This window comes from Cynocephalus volans, chromosome 9, assembly GCF_027409185.1.
Source record: "Cynocephalus volans isolate mCynVol1 chromosome 9, mCynVol1.pri, whole genome shotgun sequence".
NCBI classification, from domain to species: domain Eukaryota; kingdom Metazoa; phylum Chordata; class Mammalia; order Dermoptera; family Cynocephalidae; genus Cynocephalus; species Cynocephalus volans.
Window position 1 is genome coordinate 112,457,864 of NC_084468.1, and position 21,254 is coordinate 112,479,117.

Below are 21,254 nucleotides of genomic sequence, written 5' to 3' on the forward strand. Positions count from 1 at the left end.
CTGAGCTATCTGGCAAGCTCTATTTAGTCCCTCATTTAAAAACTTTTATTATGGAAAGTTTCATACAAATATGAGTAGTATAATGGGACCTTGTACCCATACCTAGCTTCAGCAGTTTATCAGCATGTAGCAAATCTTGTATCACTCATACCACTTTTTATTCTTTCCTAGCTAGATTATTTTGAAGCAAATCCGAGGCATCATATCATTGCATCCATAAATACCTTTTTAATAAACATAACCACAATATCATTATTATACCGAAAAAGAAAGTTTTAATTCCATAAAATCTAATATTCGGCCAATGTTCAATTTCCCCTGATACTCTTACCAAAAAAAAAAAAAAAAGTCATTTGGTTTGTTTGAATCAGAATCCTGACAAGGTCCGCATTTTGCATTTGGTTGACATCTCAATCTTTTAACATAACCCCCACCTCCACCAGGTGGCTCTGCCACTTACTTGTTGAAGAAACAGGTTCGTTCTATAGCATTTGTTCTATAGCGTTTTTCACATTCAAGATTGAACTGATTGCATCCCCATGGTGTCATTTAACATTTTCATCTATCTTCTGACTCTTCCAAAAGATCTAGAAACTTGATTAGATTGAGTTTTGACTTTTGGGGGGGAGGAAGGTGGGAAGACAGAAATAGTTCTTAGCTGGTGTTGTTTTAACTACTAGGAATATGTAATAACTTGCTTCTTTTTGTGATATTAAGATTAATGGTAGACTCGAGCTATCAGCCTGGTCCATGCATTGTATATCTCCCTATGAGACTTTCACTCTTAATGATGATCACTTTAGATGCATGATTTTGTTAGGGGATCACAAAATGTTCTAATTCTATCATTCCTTCTCATTTTTCTGTCATCAATTATTTGGTCAACCTGAAATAAAGATGGTACAAAGAAGGCAGACTAAATGCTTCATTCTTTCTTTTATTTGCTAGTTTTCAGAATGAAGAGTTGATGCTCTAGCTACTTCCAAAATTGACTGATAAAGTATTTGGGGTATATTTAAGAACTCAGATTTTTTGAAATTAATTTTTTATTGTAGCAAAATGTACAGAAAATTTACCATTTCAACCAGTTTTAAGTGTGATTCAGTGACATTACGTGCATTCACACTGTTGTGCAAGCATTACCCCCATCCATTTCCAGACTCTTTCCATCATCCCAAACTAAACAATAACTTCCCATTCACCCCTCTGTCTGTCCAATCTTGTTTTATCTGTCCCCCCTACTAATGCTCCCCCAATGGATAATTTTGACGCAAATCCCAGACATCATATAATTTCTATCATAAATTCTTCACTATGTATCTTTGATAAGAATCTTTTAAAAGCATAATCATATCACACATCTCAAAATTAACAGTAGTCCTGTAAAATTTAAGTTAATATCAAGCCCAGTTTCAAATTTCTCCAATTGCTTTGAAAATGCTTTTGGTTTGTTTCAAAAAGATCCAAACAGATCTATATAATGTATTTGATTTATGTGACTCAAGGTTTTTATTTATACTGCTCTTTTCTTTCATCTGAGTCCTTTCTTAAACTTTATTTTTTCCACACCCCTCCCCCCTATTTGAGAAACTGAATCATTTGTCCTGTAAAATGTATCACCTTCTGGATTGATTACTTCCTAGAGGTGATGTTTAACTTTTTTCTCTATCATCTGTATTTCCTGTAAACTGATGGTTTGTATCTACAAGCTTGATTAGATTCTGGCTCAATATTTTTAGCGGGAACATGTTCATAGATGGTGCTGTGTACTTCCTGCTGCATCAAATCGGGAGGCACATAACGCTAATTCCACTTTTAATGGTTAACAGTGATCAATGGTTTCACGTGCTGTCAGCCTCATCCATTCTTTAGGAAGTTTCTCATTAACCTTTCACCTAATACTTTTAATATTCATTGATGATTGTTGCCTTATGTCACTAGAGGTTGCTAAATGGACATTTAAAAAATTCTATTATTCCCTTTGTATTTACTAGTCTGATTTGCATTTCCTGAATGCAGAGTGATGTTGAGCATTTTTTCATGTGTCTGGTGGCCATTCATATATCTTCCTTTGAGAAATGCTTATTCAGTTCCTTTGTCCATTCTTTAATTGGATTATTTGCTTTTTTGCTGTTAAGTTGTTTGAGTTCCTTGTATATTCTGGACATTAATCCTTTGTTAAATGTATATTTTGCAAATATTTTCTCCCACTCTGTTGGTTGTCTTTTCGCCCTCTTGTTTCTTTTGCTGTGCAGAAGCTTTTTAGTTTGATATAATCCCATTTGTTTATTTTTCCTTTGGTTGCCTGTGCTTTTGGGGTAGTATTCATAAAGTCTGTACCCACTCCTACTTCCTGAAGTGTTTCCCCTATATTTTCTTTAAGGTGTTTTATTGTTTCAGGATGTATATTTAATTCTTTGATCCATTTTTGAGTTGATTTTGGTATATGGTGAGAGGTATGGGTCTAGTTTCATTCTCCTACATATGAATATCCAGTTTTCCCAGCACGATTTACTGAAGAGGCTGTCTCTTCCCCAGTGTGTAGATTTGGTGCCTTTGTTGAAGATCAGATGGCTGTAGCTGTATGGGTTGATTTCTGGATTCTCTATTCTGTTCCATTGGTCCAGCATTTACTAGCTTGGATTCATCTTCAGAAAAGAAATTTACCTCATCAATATTTGATTACTATGAAGTTTGGATACCGGAAAGGCAGAATAGATGCCTGAGTCTTTATTTTCTGGTTTTCAGTACAAAGAAAGGAAGCCCTAGCAGCCTCCAATAGCAACAAATGAGTTTCTTATTTTTAATATCATTTTGAACTCAGATTTTCACACATTTGTTGTGTTTAAATCAACTGCAGTTACCCCATTTGGGCCAGTAGGACTCAATTTAATTTGACTCATGTCCTTTTCGCAAGACTTCAGTAGTCTTTGATAACACCCTTGCTTTCTGGAACAACAAATGTCTCAGACTCACCTTGCCCTGGACCTGAAGTCAGCCATTTCTACAAGAAGCTCAGGTTTCTTTTTAGAGAACACTCTACCTTAAATACCTCCTCACTTTTCTTAAATAAAGCCCAAAATTCCTAACATGGTATAATACCATGCTTTCTAACATTGACATATCAAATGGGTTATATTTGTAAACAGTAAATTGATCTCTTCAGTGCTCAGAGTTGATTGGCAGGGCCTATGTTGGCTGAAGAAGATGGGTACAAGCAACTTCATCCATTTTCCACAATGGGGCATACAATATTTTCTATGACTGCAATGTGAAAACAGTTAGGAGGGGTAGTGAACAAATATTTTTTGTCAGCCAGCAAATCTCTCACTGATTGAACCTCCTCTTCTTCCAGTTATAAATCTTTTTAGTCCAAGTAGTTGAGAAGAGCCTGACAGGATTCTTTCCCTTCCTCTCTCCCACACCTAGCCAATTGCATTTCCAGAATGGATGCATGATCCACGCTTGGGTTAGTAAAGGATTTTATCCCATATTCATATGGTCAGTTCAGGAATGGGTTTGTAAGGTAATCTTGGCTTCTGCCCAAGCCATTTTTTTCTGGGATTGTGAACTATAAAGATCTTACAAGCCTGGGGCTGCCAGTGGCCATCTTCCCACAAAATGGAGAGCATCTGAAAAACTCAAGCAGAGGAATATAGAACCCAAAGAAAAAGAGTCCTGATGACATCACTTGGACTTCTAGCTCTAACCACACCTAAAATTAGAATTCCTAACCTTTGCACTTCAAGAAGTCCTAATACTTGGGGCCCACCGGCCTTGCATTGTCCCTTTATTGCCTCAGTTAAGGTGACTCTTCTCAGTCACTATACTCCAGCCACCGTGGACCTATTTTTAGTTCTGTGAAAACTCCAGGATCTTCCCACCTCTAGGTCTTTGTATATGCCCTGTCTTCTGCCTTAAATGCACTTGTCCCATGCTTCACCAATCCCAATCGTTCTCTTCAATCAGGCCTCAGCTAATCATTACTTCCTTGGAGAAACATTCTCTGACTTTCCTGTTCAGGTCAGGTTTCCTGTTATTCATATCCACCCCATAGCTCTCTTGTAGAGGGTTAGAAATCTTGATTCTCATTTGACTTTAGAATAGGTTTTTAGGTAAATACACATATGGAGCAAAAGCCCTCAGGTAGGAGGCCACGGTCTACAGCCAGAGGGCAACAGCCCATCTAATCAACTTAGCATTACTGCTTAGGTGTGGGACTGTATGCTTTTAGAGCTAACAGGTAGTTGCCATACCGATCCTGTTAAGAGATTTTAAGAATAGCTGAAGGGAAAGATGTGAAAAAATGTTTGCTAGGGGCAAGCTGTTGGTGGAAACTTTAGAGATAATTATACTTCGAATTGGGGCTGTACTCAGTTTCTCCTTCTAACAGAGGAATTGTTGAGGTGCAGTCCCTTCAGGCTTCTCATCACATTCATGATGCTTTGAGTAATCCTTTTCTCATCTCTGTTACACAGTGAGAAGTGTAACACTCTCTGTGCTTCTCTTTCACTGCCCTTCCCTCAATCATAATCATCTGTGTAGTCATCTGATTAATGTCTGGCTTTCCTGCTGCTATGTAAGCCTCTGTGCATTTTATTTATTGCTCTATACCCAACAATTACATGGTAATTGGCATATAGTGGGTATCCCTTAAATATGTACTAAAAATACGACTGAATAAAGTTCTAAGGCTTAAGGTACATGAACATAATCTTATTTATTAGAAAATGAACATTCACAATGTAAAATAGACATTACAAATAAGTCTACAATAGTAAAAAATGGTACATAGAATTTTTTCTCAAAACAAGTCAATCTATTCTTGAACAGATGCAGATAAGTAGTTTATGCTCATCAAGACAAAAAATTACATATTTCACTTTATGCAAGAGAAAAGTTTCACATGAACTAGAAGAGTAAATGTAGACAAGCTGAGCAATATAGAATGGAAATGCTTCATGAAGCTATAAATCCCATTAATATATAAACAAACATCACCCTCTCTTCTCATTTGTTTAGGTTTTCAAAAACATGTCTTCTTTTCTTAAATATTTGCTATTATTAGCAGTTCTTCACACCTAAAGGTCCTCTAACATCTTTTCCAATTTATGCTCAACTTGTCCTCAAGACTTCAACTGGGTGAATTTTTTCTGGAACTTTACCGCCCTGCTTTCCCCAACCGCATGTCACTTCCTTATCCCTCTTCTTTTATGCCGAGATGTACTGTGCTGGCATAATCCCCAAAAGAAGAAAGTGCTCTCAATAACAAGGAAGGTGACAGTCATTTTTGCAAGGTTACAGGTTATCCGAATTTTAATCAGTATTATAAATCTTTAAAATTTGGGAAACTTTTCCACATCATATTCTCGCTGGAAACAGGCTATTATGCTAAGACAAAAGCCCCTGTCAGTATGCTTGAAATTACATTTCCCAAATATTTTTGCTGATAGGAGCCATTGACACAGATAACTTACTCTACAACTACTAATTGTGAACTATAAAGACCTTACAAACCTGGGGCTGCCAGTGGCCATCTTCCCACAAAATGGAGAGCATCTGAAAAACTCAAGTAGAGGCATACAGAACTGCAACTTTCTAGGCTATTTTCCCCACTATGAAAAATGTAATGATTAAGTGTGGACTATGAAGACAGACTGTTACTTAGACAAGTAACTTCTCTGTGCCTCCATTCTTTCATGTGTAAGATGGAAATCATAATAGTATCTTCACCCTATAAGACTGTTGTGAGAATTAAACAGTACATTACACATTACCTGGAATATGGAAGAACTCCATAAATGTTAGCTCTTATCATTTTCATCATTACCATTATTATAGTTATATCATGCACACTATCCAAACTTCTTTGGAAAGTATTAGAAGTGACCCATAAAATGTATGACAGAGGAAGGAGTTGCAGAATAACAGGTAAAAGGAATTCCAGGACTTGATCAAATAGCCAGAAACCTGGTTATGGTTCTGATAAATCAACTGAAGTAAAGTCTTGTTATGGGAGGTGGAGAAGAGGAAAACAATCTCTGAAACTGTAGAATGATTTCTGTCAGATTAAGCCTTCTATTAGAGATGAAGAAATTGGGTTAAAGGGCACAGCAAATTTATTTATTTTTTGGATGCTAAATTTATTTTTCCTAGTTTTTGTCTGCTTCCAATTCTTTTTGCTTCCTATATTCAATGTATAAAGTAGTGCTTTTAACTGTGTATCACCTCTCCCCCTCCCACCCTGCAAGCCCACCCAAGTTTTGCTTTATAACTGCCCTCAGCCCACCCCACCGCAGTTCAGGGGCCCAGAGGGGGCTTCCAGTGGTGGGTCAGTTGTAGCCAGGATGGATGCAGATGTTGGGGGTTTGTGGCTGAGGATTTGGCCCCTTCCCACCGTTTCAGGAGCCAGCAGGGCTTCTGCAGAGGCTTGGTCATCACTGGGCTGAATGTGGATGTCAGGGGGTGTGGCTGAGGTTCTTGGACCCCCCACCCCAGCTCAGGAGCCTGGGGGGGGGGGGCTTCCAGCTTGTCTAGGTTTTATAGGTGTTCTTTGGTGGTGTTAGACCTTTACTGGTTAATATCAGAACTTTGTCTCTGACCTGTGGGTTTTTTGTGTTTTCCTTCAGTTCTGTGTTGGATTATTAGCTGTTCCCACCACTTAAACTCTGGACTGGAACTAATTTGTTCTCCTTTGCTTACTTCCAAAATGGAGGAACTTCCTGTGGGGACCAGCACTTGAGCTCTATGATTGAGCTCAATTGCTGCTTCGCTGCTGATTCCCTGGGAAAGGCTTTTTGTGCAGCTCAGGTTTTAATTGTTGACGTCGTAAGCACTTCTAGGTCTTATGAAGTCCAATACACATGGGTTGTGTAGAAACTCTGGTCTGGGCCTGAGTCTTTTCAGCAAACTGTACCCTCTGCAGTTCTATATTCCTGACCAGTTTCCGCTGAGTGATTCTGTGCTGACTGGAGGGCAGATCAGCTGTCAAAGCTGTGCCCCAATGTTCCACAGTGGGCCAATCTTCCCCACCCACCCCGTACTCCAAACACTTCCCACGGGACGGGCCATGTGCTGGTCCCTTGTAATGACTCTGGCTTTTGAGTGGCTCTTTTTTTCAGTTGTCTGTGGCCCGTCACTCATATGTGGGTCCACAGACATCCTGTCAGTGGTTTTGCTGACCTGGGGACCATCAACGCCCTCCTCTCCCTGCAGCCTCCAAGTAACTTCATACAAAGGGCACAGCTGTGGTTTTTGCCAGCTCTTGCTCTGTGTGCTCACCAGGGCCAGCCTTGAAATGGCCGGAGCTCGAAATGGTCAGAGTGGTCCTTTCTTTCTCTCATCGTGACTTCTCTCGCCTTCATGAACTCTGCAGGTCTCTCCTCCTCTTCCCCTGAGCTCCAGTGGCCCCAGCGTGGCAGTCTTTGCTCTTTAATAGTTGTAAATTGATTGACTGTGGGAGAAAGTGATGCTGGGGACTGTTTATTCTACCATCTTGATTCTCCACCCAGTGCAAATTTAGTATAGATTATAGTGTTTACTCTCAGATGTGAAAATATTTATAACATTATATTTATTATATTTGGAAACATTTGGAAAAAGTAATTAGAAATATTTGTTCATTTTTTGTAATATTAATTATCCATATACATAGTTCTCTACTAGTTCCTTTTATCAGCATTCAACTTATGTAGAGGTAGAAATGTATACATAGAGAGTATAATTTAGCCAACTTCAAGTAAACTCAGTAAACCATTAAAGGCATTTTGCTTCCAATACTTATTAGCCTGACCAGATTGGGGGTTTCAGGGCCCATCCAAATTTAAAATCCTACTAAAATTCTGCAGCTCTAAATATCTATGCAGATATAGACCGAAAACTGTTGTGTTCCTCCCTTTCACTACTGCGAGATCAGAAAATTAATTAAAGTGAAAGTTCTCCAGAGTTTAAAGAAGTTGAAAAATAGCAATAATTTTCTGAAACTGTTTACTGTTCAGTATATGTATACAATAATATACATCTGGCTTCTGTTTCCCAAGTGTATTATTTATTAGCACTTGAAAGAAAAAAGTAGCCCTACTAAAAGTAGTAAAATCTATCTTGATCTCTTAATCTTTATTTTTCAAATATTAGCATTATTTTTACTCATACATTAATTTAGGGTTTCTTAGTGAGATCTTAAACTAAAAATAAGACAAAGATGCAGTACTAAAATAAAGGCTCACAGAAGGCAAGGTAGTATAGCAGGCATGCTAAATGGAAAATTTAAGACCATAATTTATATTTCACAAGGAAACCTGATAACAGAAAATGAATTTTTTATAAATAAAACGTAGGTATTTTTGAAACAAAAAATTTCTATTTAGGTAAAAAATTTTCCATAATTTCATTTTGCTATAACTAACTCATACAGAACTGTCCTGGTTCACTGTATAAGATATTTTCTCATTATTTTAATGACACCTCTGCAGTTTGTATTAAGAGTACAACTTCAAGGCAGGCTAGTTAGCTCAGTTGGGAGATCAGGGTGCTGATAACAGCAAGGTCAAGGGTTCAGATCCCTGCACCGGCCAGCTGCCAAAAAAGAGTATAACTTCACATTTATAGACCACTGTCCATTCATTAATTAGTTCATGTATCCCCAAAAAGGTGTTATAAAGAATATTTCATTTTTGAGATAAGGAAATTATGATACAGAATGTTTTTATATATCCTACTATTCACAGTTACATGTGGAATTCCTCTGTTATTCAATATATGTTCTTGTTATTCAAATTATGTAATATTTGCAGCCTTACTTCTGGAGACTGGCTCATAGCAATCATCTAGCAGAGCCTTGGACTAGGAAGTGACACACAGCAAGTACTTTTCATCACAGTCTTACCTAGTTTATTCTTGAACTCCCATATCTTACAGAAAAAGCAATGAGTCTTTTGTAAACCACTCCCAGGAGTGTGATGGTGAACACCATTATTCCACACACAAGGCTGAATGCCCATCGTGGTCCCCAGTAAGTATACACTTGGCTAATGAAAACAGGCCCGAGAATCCGTGCTCCACTTCCAGAAGCTGTTAACCAGCCCATGTATACACCCTGTGGGTGGTGAAGTGGGGTAAAAGCAGAATTGATATTCAGGGTTAGTTATTTAAAAATAAAGATAATGCTACTACCAAACTAAGGCAAACTCATAAAAATCACTTTCTCCGTCTTTTACTTTTAAATTAAATGTAAAACGCCTCTCCATAAATATAAATAATGAACAATAAACTTAATTGATATTATAGTCAGTTTAAGAAAAATAAAAGGAGTGTAAAAAGACAATGTCTACAGAAGCCCTGAAAGCAATATAATTTATTAATATACCTTTTAAAGCTGACATTTATTTTGTACCTGTTATGTGCCAGACACTGAGGTGGGTGATTTACACAAACCGTTTCTAATGTTCATAGGTTTTGACAAGAGGTGTTATCCCTGTTTAACAAATGTGGAAGCTGAAACTCAGAAAGTTTAAATAACCTGTCTAAGAGATTTGAAGTCATGTTTGGTTGACTCCACTATACCACTTTAAACTGTACCACAATGCCACTCCTACAACTACTGTATCCAAATCTACCCAAGAATGTTCAGTGCAGCATTACTTTTAATAGCCCCAAATTGAAAACAACCTAAATGTCAATGGTGAATTAAATGCATACATTATAGTATATTTAATGACTAGAATGCTAAGCAGCTGTTTAAAATAAGGTCTTATGTAGAGTAAGATCTTGTAAGAATAACATTTATATGCACTGACATGGAAAGAAGTCTACAACAAATTAAGTAAATTAACATCAAGATGCAGAAAAAATATATATACATGCGATATAATGTTTTATCTTATAAAAACGCATGAGTGTGGATATGTTTGAATAGGTATAGAAAAATGTCCTGAAGGATACAAATGAAGTTAAACAGTGGTTGACTTTGGTGCAGTGAGGCTAAGAGAAGTCTTCATTTTCTGTTACATACATTCTAAATTATTTGAATTTTGTTTCAACCATCATATGTTGCTTTTGTAATTAATATGCTTTTATCTTAATTTTGAAAAACTGAAAATACAATCTTTTAGGTTAAAAACAAACCCCCAAAATACTTCCAAAATGTTTTACCTATTCTTTCTAGCTTGAAAACACAGGTATTAAATTTTTTTTTCTTTGAGTTATTTCAATAGAGAAATACTAATTTCTGCTCTGAAAAGGTAAAGCTATCAGTTTCACTTTTAAAGAGGAAGATAATATTTTTATTTTGTCTTCATTTAAATATCTGCAACTGAGTTAGATGCAAAACCTGGATATAACGTAAATGTACAATAATAGGAGAATGATCATGAGTAAATGATGATGTATACATAAAATGGAATACAAAGTTTCCATTAAAAATAATTCTCCAAAATACAATTAGATGGCATGGTAGAATACTGGCAACACACTGTTTTTTAAAAAAGCAGATGACAAAACAGTATCCATGATATAATCTTATTTTTGTGTTAAATACACACACCCATTCACATAGGCATATATAAAAGACTGGAAGTAGAAGCATAATTTCGCCAAATTGTCTCTTTGATATTTTTCTTCATTTTGATTAAATATATTTACTGATTTTATATAATGAATGTGGAAATTCTCATTAAAAACTAATTTTTAAAAAATATATATCTGCTGTAAACTTTTAAGACTGTTGTTTTCACTGCTTAGTAATGGCTCCTGGAGCCAGATAAAATTAAGCCTAGATCCAAATTTGGCTATCAATTTTGGTTCTCTAACTGCTGCTTAGTTTAAGAATGAATTCTGGAAATGTATGCTTCAGATTTTTTTACCATGAAAATGACTTTGAGCTCATAATCTCTGGGTTTAAGAGATATCTGAGTTCTAACAGAGTATTGTTTGGTAAATTTCAGCATATAAATCTTATAAATACAAGTTGTAGGTTTAAGAAAAAAATTTAACGCTAAATATGATTAAAAAACCCAACTAGCCTGTGTAAAATAGAGAATGGTAGCAAAAAATATGAATGCTTACAAGTGTATTTCATATAATTGCAATGTCAGGGTAGCTAGGTTACCTGAGGTTTTGGTCCTAGAATTTTTGAATATAATGTATAGGACATTACATTGCACGCTGGATAGCCTACTCCAATTAGCACAGCTGCTGTGAAGAACTGGGCCAGATGGATCATTGGGGTATAGAGGCACCAGGCTTGTTCAACTGGACAACCAGTTGGTCCTTCACTGTTATCTTCTCTTGGAGACTTCCAAAGACCAATAATAATTTCCCCAAACGTGGTGGTATTAGGGATTGAATTATTATGTAGATCTGTAAAAACAAAATTAGTAAGGTATATTACTTGTCAATTTTAGATGAATAAATGGGCTAACATTAGAAAATTATGTATGGCTATACCTTCCCACTGTATTTTGGGAAATCGATTTCCCCAAGGTAACAAGATAAAGAAGCCAGCCCATACAGTGATGAGTCCTCCCAGCAGAATAGCACGCTCACCAATCCTGTTAGAGAACAGAAACTCTGTAATTTAAAAATGAAACATTGTAACATGGTTCCATTACTTTCATATTTTAAAAACTATGAATAATTTTATAGTTTTTTCAATACTTTTTGTGATACATGTATTAATATGAATGCTAAATATAATTTCCCACTAAAAAGAATCAGGACTCCTCTGAAAAATGGCTTATTTTTCAGGACTGAAAATGTGTAAGATAAACCTGGACATCTTTTCACACCAGAAAGCACAGAAGCTATCAGTAACTACTAGCTCATGACAAAAGTACTCAGAGCCAATTTGAAGAAGCTGGCCAAAAACATGAGTGTGTGAACACCAAAAAAGAATAATAATGGCCATGGACAGAAACATAAAAGTTTTATAATTTATGAATTCATACTATATTAAAATAAAATACGCATTGGTCACTTTTCAAGGATGCTAGAGAACCAACTCATTATTTTAAAAGCCAGTTAATAAAAGGAAAGAATTAAGCATTTACCCTGCCTTTCCTATACAAACTATACCTCAGGTTAACCAAATAGTTGGTGAAGGGAAGCTTTTCTTCATAGAAACTATTCTAGCAAATAAATAAAGAAATGATAGAATTAAAATACTAGCATTTTCAATGATCCATCAATAAATTAATGAATCTAGGGAATGATCAGTGGCCACTTTCATCATAAACAAACCATTGTATTTCTCCTGATATAAGCACATAACACTATAAAGTATTCTTGCCAAAAAAATTGAACTCAAGTCATATCAAACTTCTAGATCTAAATAAAAATCAGTTCTCAAGGAATATAGTAGACAGAGGAAAATATTTTTAAAACACCACAGCAGTGCAATCAGCAAGATCCAAAATGTGGGACACTATAGTGCAAATGTTCTGATTTCTTCAATTTGTAAGGAGGAAAAAAACAGAAAGAAAGAGATAGAGAAGAAACCTATCAATAAAAAGAGACTTAAGAAACTTAAGAGCCTGAGTCCAGTGGGCAAACCTGAAACAACAATATAAAACAAAACAAGTATGACACCTGAGACAGTGGAGAAAATTTGAATACTGTTTATATTTGATGATGTTAAGAAATAACTTAATTTTTTTAGATGTAATAATGTTGTCATCATTAACTTTCAGAGATACATACTGAAATAGTTATGGAAGATATGAAATGATGCCTGGAATCAGCTTCAAATAATCCAGGTGCAGGGGAAAGGGAGTGTGGAGTATGTGGAGGTATAGATGAAACAAGATTGTCCAAACATTTGTAATTGTTGAAGCTGGGTAATGGATATTAGCGAATCAGTACATGATGCTCTCTAGACCTTTGTATATGAGTATGTTGGAAATTTTGCAAAATAAAACATACAAACAAAACCAAAGGCTTCCAAAAGCAAAACAAAACAATATAAAAAGCCAACCAACCAAACAAACCCAAAGGCTTCCCATCGCCCTCAGAATACCAACAGGCCTGACATCTTTCCAACTTGATCTACCATTTTCCATTTCTTTTATTCTGCTCTGGCCAAACCAGACTTCCTGCTTGTTCTTTAAACATATAAAGTTCAGTCTTCTGGGAAAAGTTAGTTCCAGGCCATTGCATGGCTATCTGCGGACTTCACTGAGGTCTCTGCTTGACTGTAACTTCCTCAGACATGCCTTCCTTGAGCAGTCGATCAAATATGTATAACACTTCTCCACTCCCCAGCCCTGCCCTCGTCACTCCTTATTCTCTTCCTCTGCTTCATTCTTCTTCATAGTACTTATCACTACCTGACTTAACATTTGTGTTTATTGGCTTTCCCCTGACTAGAACACAAGCTCTTTGAAGGTATGGAATTGGATCTATAGGAATACACAACAGCAGCACTGCTCTACTTGTGTAGCAAGATATATATAACACATTTACTCTTATTTAAATCTGAATATGAATCTATGTCTATGTCCATGCCTATCTCTATATATCTATATTTAACCCCTCACCATCGCTCCAAAGCCACAGAAATCTTCACAATCTTCCTCATAGCACCTAACCCAATGCACTGACTCCATATTTGCTGATTGATTTGAGAACTTTACTAGAGTATTTTAAGAATAACTAAATCATTATAACTGTCTAAATTCATCTAATGTCCTGCCTTAGACTAAGTTCTGACTGAACTTAATTTTATACAAGCATTTCTCCCAAAGTGTGTTCCTTACAGTTATACTTTTACAAAATGACTCTTTAAAAAGGTGTTCTGTGCTCAGATAACTGAGAAATACTTCAAACTATATTTGCCAAAGTCATGACATAGTGTATATATATATATATTGAAGACTTAGAAGTTCTAAAATAAATAAGTTTGATAAACTTAACCAGAATTTTCCAAACTTAACCACTGAATCAAACTTAACCATTTGTTGCTTAACATATATTACCACATAGCAGGACAATGTTTTTATGAAATATGCTTTTAGAAATACTTTAAATAAAACATAATGTACAAAAGATACATTATTTACTTTGTAGAATATTTTGCTTTACCAAAAAAAAAGTCATAGGGTAAAGAAATATCACACTGTCTTAATAAATTTTAAATGTTTGCAAACTTTCAAAGACTATAGTATATAATGAGAGAAAAGCTTTAAATTTATTTTACTAGCATATTCATCTGCATTGTTAGCTCTGTTTCATGCTTCATTCTTAAAAAATAAACTTGAAACAAAACCAAAAACATATAACTTACTTTTTGGAAAGTAATTTAACCCCCATGAAAATAACCACTGCTTCAACTCCAAGAGCAGCAAGTATTATTCCATCATATAATACTGCTTGTTCTCGAGTCCAGGCGTACATATCCATTGTTAATGGAGTAACAATGCTAAAAAGAAAAAAAAAGAAATTATTTTATTTAAATCATAGTAATTGTTACATAAAGTGAAGTATAAGCTTTAATATTAATTCCTACACACTCAAGAATCTGCATTCCTTTTAACAATGACACCAGACCTATATAAGCAAAAGTTTGAACACATTTTAGGCACATTTTGTTGTTACATACACAAGCTACTAAGTTTGCCTATTCATATTTTTATTTCTTCATATTATTTTAATTATATAGATAATATAGTCATATTGCAAAGAGTTTGATAAACAGAAGGAAACAAGTCCAATCATAACTCCTGTCACTCTAACATAACTAAATAATCATATATATATATATATATATATATATGGTCTCTCAATCATAGTTATATTTTGGTTTAGATAAGTCTCTTTCAACACAATAATGTTCCTATTATCAAGTTATTAAAACCTGCTAGTTTTTTTTCCTCTTCCTCACTCTCTTCCATCTCTATCTTTGAATGTACATATATTTTCTCCTTACCTCTGAATGTTTCTCTTCCTTTATACGACTATCTGTCTCCTTTGTTGCCGATCTTTTTTTCTACATTCTATTTTCCTCTGTTAACTGATCAAAAAATGGAATTTATATTAAAAATATTCTCTTAGGGCTGGCCAGTTAGCTCACTTGGTTACAGCATGAAGCTGATAACAACGAGGTCAAGGATTTGGATCCCTGTAGTGGCCTGCTGCCCCCCAATTTTTTTTTTCTTAAAAAAGAACACCACCATGTAAATTTTTAAATCAGATGAGGTGATGTAAAAAAGAGTTTAGTGGTTTCACAGAAAGTTAAACAGAATTACCATATGATCTAAGCAATTCCACTTCTAGGTATATTCCCAAAGGAAGTAAAAGCAGAGACTCAAACAAACAATTGCACATCAATGTTCATAGCATCATTATTCACAATAGCCAAAAGGAGTGAACAACCCAAGTGTCCATCAATAGATGAATGGACAAACGAAATGTGGTATATACCTACAATAGAATACTATTCAGCCATGAAAAGTTATGAAATTCTGATATATGCTACATCATGATGAACTTTGAAAAAAAAATCATGCTAAGTGAAATAAGGTAGACATAAAAGGAAAATAATCAACTTATATGAGGTTATCTAGAATAGGCAAATTCATAAAGGCAGAAGGTAAACAGAAGTTAACAGGGGTTAGGTGAAGGGGGGATGGGGAGTTATTGTTTAATGGATGTAGAATTGCTGTTTGGGATGATGAAAAGGTTCTGCAAATGGATAATGGTGATGGTTGCACAACACTGTGAATGTACTTAATGCCACTGAATTGTACACTTCAAAAATAGTTAAAATGAGCTTGGTTGATGGAGCTGGAAGCTTCCCCCTCTGCCCGCAACCAGGTACACTGCTGCCATGGAGCTGGTAGAGGATCCCAAGGCAGGAGCTGAGGACCGCCACCCCTGCCTGCAACCAGACAAGGAGCACTCCAAAAACACACTTCCATGCAGGTAGCCCACCACAGCTGCTGCAATAGATACGGCTGCCACAAAAGCAGCTAGATGTCAAAGCAGTAGCTACAGCAGCCACCATGCAGGTGGCCCACCAGACACTCAACTGCACTGACACAAGGAGAGTTACCAGCAGAGACCAAAAAAAAGAAGAGGATGTCTCTCTCCACAAAGCCCACTCCAAAGTAATAGAAGAAGCATCTGCTCTACAATAATAATGTGGAATCTGAGCACCCCTCTCTCAGCACTGGATAGATCATCTAGGCAACAAAACAACAGAGAAACAGAAACCATTAATCTTTCAGAAGGAGAGAACAAATCTATGGTTATTAGAGAGGAGGATGGGGAGAGATTGGATCTGGGGCATAAAGAATGTACAAGGGCCGGCCCGTGGCTCACTTGGGGGAGTGTGGTGCTGATAACACCAAGGCCACAGGTTCGGATCCCTATATAGGGATGGCCGGTTAGCTCACTTGGGAGAGCGTAGTGCTGACAACACCAAGTCAAGGGTTAATATCCCCTTACTGGTCATCTTTAAAGAAAAAAAAAAAGTACAATTTGTAATAATGAATATGCTAATAATATTGATTTGATCAACATACATTATACACAGGTGATGGTAGTCAATGCTGTACCCCAAAAATATGCATAATCAATTATGCTTCAATAAAAATAAACTTCAAAAAAATGAGCTCAGTTAGTTAGAGCACGGTGTTATAACACCAAGGTCAAGGGTTAGGATCCCCATACCAGCCAGCTGGCAAAAAAAAAAAAAAAAAAATTAAGAAAAAAACAGTTAAAATGGTAAATTTTATGTTATACAGATTTTGCCACAATAAAAAAATCACCAAAAAAAAAAAAAAAAATCAGATGAGCTGAAACTTTCATATATCTCAATAATTTTGACAATAAAAACATTTAGCAAATCTACATGTACTGACATAAAAATACCACATGTACTGATTAAATGAATAAACCAAGTGGTCAGATGATAACATGAGATAGTCCACGTGAGTTTAATAAATACACACTCACACATGCTCTTATAGCTGCACAGAAAAGTGTCTGAAAAACTACAAACTGATGTATTAGCAGTGATTATCTCCATGAAAAGGAGTAAATGTGAAAATGTAGTGTTTGAAATTTTTACAAGAATGTACTATTTTTTAATTTAATGGAAAGGTATTTGAAAAATAAAAGAGCTGTAAGATAAATAAAGCCTATAGGAGGTAGAGACTTTGTAAGATGCTAGTTTTTTTCAGGATCAGGGATTAAATACAGTTAAAATTGCCAGACCGAATTCTATATACATAAGTAGGGAGTTATATAGCTTAAAATTAAATAAATCATGACACTAAAGTTTTGTAACTGAATTTATCATAAAACTCAGATGAAAGGGGGAAAGACTAGTGAAACAGATTCCATTCTAAGGAAGTAAAATAAGGTTGTGAGATTATGGACAGAGAATGAACGACATTCAAGTTAAAAATCACAAAATTTATATATAGTTTTTACATCATGATAAGAAAAATATGCCTTACATAAGGTTTTCAATAACATCTACATGTCTACTTAACACTGCATCAAGAAATATAGGTTAATATGTAATTTCAGTTAGATGAAGACAGAATAAAACTTACGTTTCAAAAAGGGCAAAAATAAATAGAACCACAAAAAACAGAACATTGGAGGCCACAACAGCAACATGATCAATATTTCCTTGGGGAACCTGAACTTCATCTGTACTTGCTATAGGTAAATAGGAGAAAATGATATTACCTATACATTTAATTTTCCTTATCACAGTAAAATAATGTAGATATTATATGTAGCAAATTCAATGAACAAATATTTAAAATCATTTTTAGGCTTCAAAGAAGTTTAAAAGTAACAATTTATATGACAGAAATCATCTGTAAATGGCATTTAGAAGTAATGTGAACTTTCTTCCCAGGAGATATACTTCAAATCTATTACCTACAGGAAATGAATTTATTTTCTATTTGGTGTCTCTCAATCCAAAATATCTTTATTACAGAGTTCTATAATAAAGTGATCTCACACTAAATACAGTTGCTTTCAATTTCAGTTACAGATGCTTTTTCTATCTTACCTAAATCTTAAATTTACAAGGATTTCCTTAAGAACTCAAGTAGTTTATTAAATCAGTTCCCAGTTATATGATTCACTTCAATGGATATACATTTTGAATTTTAATGCTATGTGAAATTAGTATTAGTAAAAAGCTTTAGTTATCATTGCCATTAAAAAAAATCTTTGTTATTTATATTTTTTGCAAAGAATCAGGATTTGATGGTGGTTTTATAAATTAGAAGGGTTAAGCGTGTGTATTGACACGCTTGAACTATGTAGTTAAGCTACACACTCAATATTATATTCCTGAAATAATGTAAGTATATAGACATATATGAGGGTACTTCAAAAAGCTCATGGAAAGATTCCTATTACCTTTCAATTCCATTTTTCCACAAACTTTTTCAAGCACCCTCATATATCTACTCATACATATCCATCATGTTGTTTCTTAATATATCCACTTATTCAGAGTAAACCAGGTAAGTAATACAAAAATGAGTTCATTTATGCTATCTTTTAAGTGTATGTGTGGTGGCAAGGTGGGGTGGTACAACTTACCTAAGACAAGTAAGTTTCGGTAACTTTTTCATAATAGTGCCTGCCTTTCTATCCCAGGATTCCTAAGAAGGAGTTCCTCCTCCAGCAATAAGTAGATTTGGAAATAGTCTGCTATACTTAGGGGGAATTAAGCACCTTGAACACTCAGTATAGGCTAATCACACACAGAGAACTGGTCACCTTTGTCCAGATCCTTTCCCAGGGGAAGGCTTTCGTCCTGTAGCCCTTGTATTATTTTGGCTAGAACTCTCTGATTCTCAATCGCCACCTAGAAGCCAGTCTTTAGTCTGAATCAAATATCAACATTGTCCCAAGTAAAACTGGGGTTCACTTCTTATGTGGTTAGTTTCCTGCAGCCTTCACCCAGTGCTGACTTCAATGGGGAATCTCAGGAATGTTGCATCCTAAACTGTGGGGATTGACTAGGTATCTTAATTATAAGAATTTTAAGAAAAGACAACATTAATGTATTGATTCAAATTCTATGTAATTGGAAATTATAATCCTACCCCATGATAACCTCTTTAAGTTGAGTATCTTTAAAATCAAAACAATTATGGAAGTTTTTACCAGATGCATTTTATCCATTTATTGAAATTTGAACATTTTATTTTATAAAAATTATTTTGAAATACCTAAAATCTCATGAAAGAAAACGGATCTCTCCTCTCTAAACTCACTTCCTTTTGTACTTTAAACAGTACTGTACAATAGAACTGTGACGTGATGGAAATATTCTTTGTCTGTGTGGTCCAGTGTAGAAGCCACTAGCCACATACTCCCATAACTGGGCACCTGAAATGTGGCTAGTATGACAGGAGAAAATTTCTTAAATCTACTTGAACTTAAATAGCCACATGTGGCTAGTGGCTACTGTATTGGATAGCATAGCTCTAGATCTTTGCTACTCAAAGTGTGGTTCACAGGCCAGCAGCAATTCACATAGTACTTTTCTATAAATGTAGATTCTCAGAATCTCACTAGGTTTGCCAGACTTAGTAAATAAAAATACAAGACATCCATTTAAATTTCGCACTTGAAATAAAAAATTAATAACTGTTAGTATAAGTACTATACTAAAATGTAATATTTAAAATTTAAGTGTAAGAATGTCCCATGAAATATCTGAATCATATTTATACTAAAAAATTTGTTGTTTATCTGAAATCTCAATTTAACTGGGCAGGACATACTTGTACTAAAGCATAATTTGAATTTAACTGGGTGCCTGTGTTTTATCTGGCAGCCCTAATTAGGCCTCACCTACTGGATCAGAATCTGCATTTTAACAAGGTTTGCACGTGATTCCTAAGCATATTAAAGTTAATGAACGACTGATCTAACTCTATTGATCTTCTCCCAACTTCTGAAAGACTGTTTTTACGTATCTTCCCTTTCTTAGTACTTTAACTTCACCCTCTTAACTACCTCATTCCCTTTACCTCATAGGGCCTTAAAGTTGGCATCCTATTTTTCACCTTTTAAAAAAAGTAGTTTGTTCCACCTCTGGCACTTCCTCACCACTCATTCTTTCTTCTCTTTTCTTTTACTTTTTATTTTGAAAGTTTTAAACATATTCTCATACATCCGCTCCCCAGATTCAACAATACTTTGCCACACCTGACTCATCTACTCCTTCCTTTCTTTGTCTCACTCTCTCTTTCCTGCTGTAGTATTTTTTACTGTGACTTTAAAATTTGTATGTCCAGTTTTGATCTTTACTGCCAAAATTACAAATACTTCTGCGATTTTTTATATATTCTAGTATAACAGTATATTCAGCTTGATACAAACTGAAATCATCTTCTAAGCCAACCTCCCCTCCTAAATTCTTGTTCTCTTTCATTCTTCCAATAATCTAGAATCAAAACCTGGCAGACATCTTAAAAAAACTTTCTCTAATCTTTAATATTCTCTATCCAATCTGTCAAGAATCTTTATTTTTCCCTCAAAACTCCTACTTCTCCCTTCTGCATTCTCAGTCACTGCCCTAGTTCAGGCCTTCACACATCTGGATTAGCCTCTGCATGGGATCTATTGTCATACCTCTCTTCTGTGTTCAAAAACTTACTAAAGCTCCTCATCACTCTGCTCTTCACCCTACTATATTTAACTTTACCTTCCACTATTTTTGTTGTGAAAATTAATTAAAATGGCTATGAAAGTACTTGGTAAAATAACACTGTGTGTCTCCCACAACTGTATAAACTCATTGAGGGCAAGGACTCAGTTGCATTCTTTCATATGGCAGAACATTTCCCAGGGAGGATATAATTAGTACTACAATAATGGTTTATTTGGTAAAGTATAACTACTTACCAGATTTTGGTACCTATTTATGAGTCAGAGAAATATCTAAAGAATGAAAATGTAAATTTGTAAAGTATACCAAAAGAATAAAAATTTTAAAAAAAGAGAAACCATACCTACTCTCATGATTAAGGGAGTAAAGAACTGCATGAAACAAAAAATACACAATTTGGTAGCAAAGTTACTGAAATTATTCCAAAGATCTCAAAGGTTTTAGGATATTGGCTCTTTGAAAATAAAATGAAGCTAGTTTTTGCAATGGTTTTAAGCTTGCCAATCCTGAACACCAAATAACTGACATAGGTATGCCTTTCTTAAAAAAAATCAATTTAGATTTTTTTCTTTGAAGATCTTTCCCAATCACCTCTTGCATTGTC

General features: G+C 35.2%; 1 protein-coding gene across 2 annotated transcripts in view; it reads right to left on the bottom strand.

The window, feature by feature from the left end:
* Window positions 1–7,376: 7,376 nt before the first annotated feature.
* The window catches only part of MFSD8 (major facilitator superfamily domain containing 8), a 31,924-nt gene continuing 18,046 nt past the window's right edge, over window positions 7,377–21,254 (bottom strand). Inside the window, exons 8-13 of one of the 2 annotated variants that reach the window (XM_063108268.1) lie at window positions 17,553–17,661; window positions 14,276–14,410; window positions 11,443–11,546; window positions 11,105–11,355; window positions 8,885–9,094; window positions 7,377–7,453 (exon numbers count right to left, since the gene is read on the bottom strand). In XM_063108268.1, the coding sequence (XP_062964338.1) occupies window positions 8,885–9,094; window positions 11,105–11,355; window positions 11,443–11,546; window positions 14,276–14,410; window positions 17,553–17,661 (809 nt within the window). In that variant the 3' untranslated portion in view covers window positions 7,377–7,453. Of the gene's footprint in view, window positions 7,454–8,884; window positions 9,095–11,104; window positions 11,356–11,442; window positions 11,566–14,275; window positions 14,411–17,552; window positions 17,662–21,254 lie in introns of those variants that run through there. The other variant, XM_063108269.1, reaches the window with a different exon arrangement.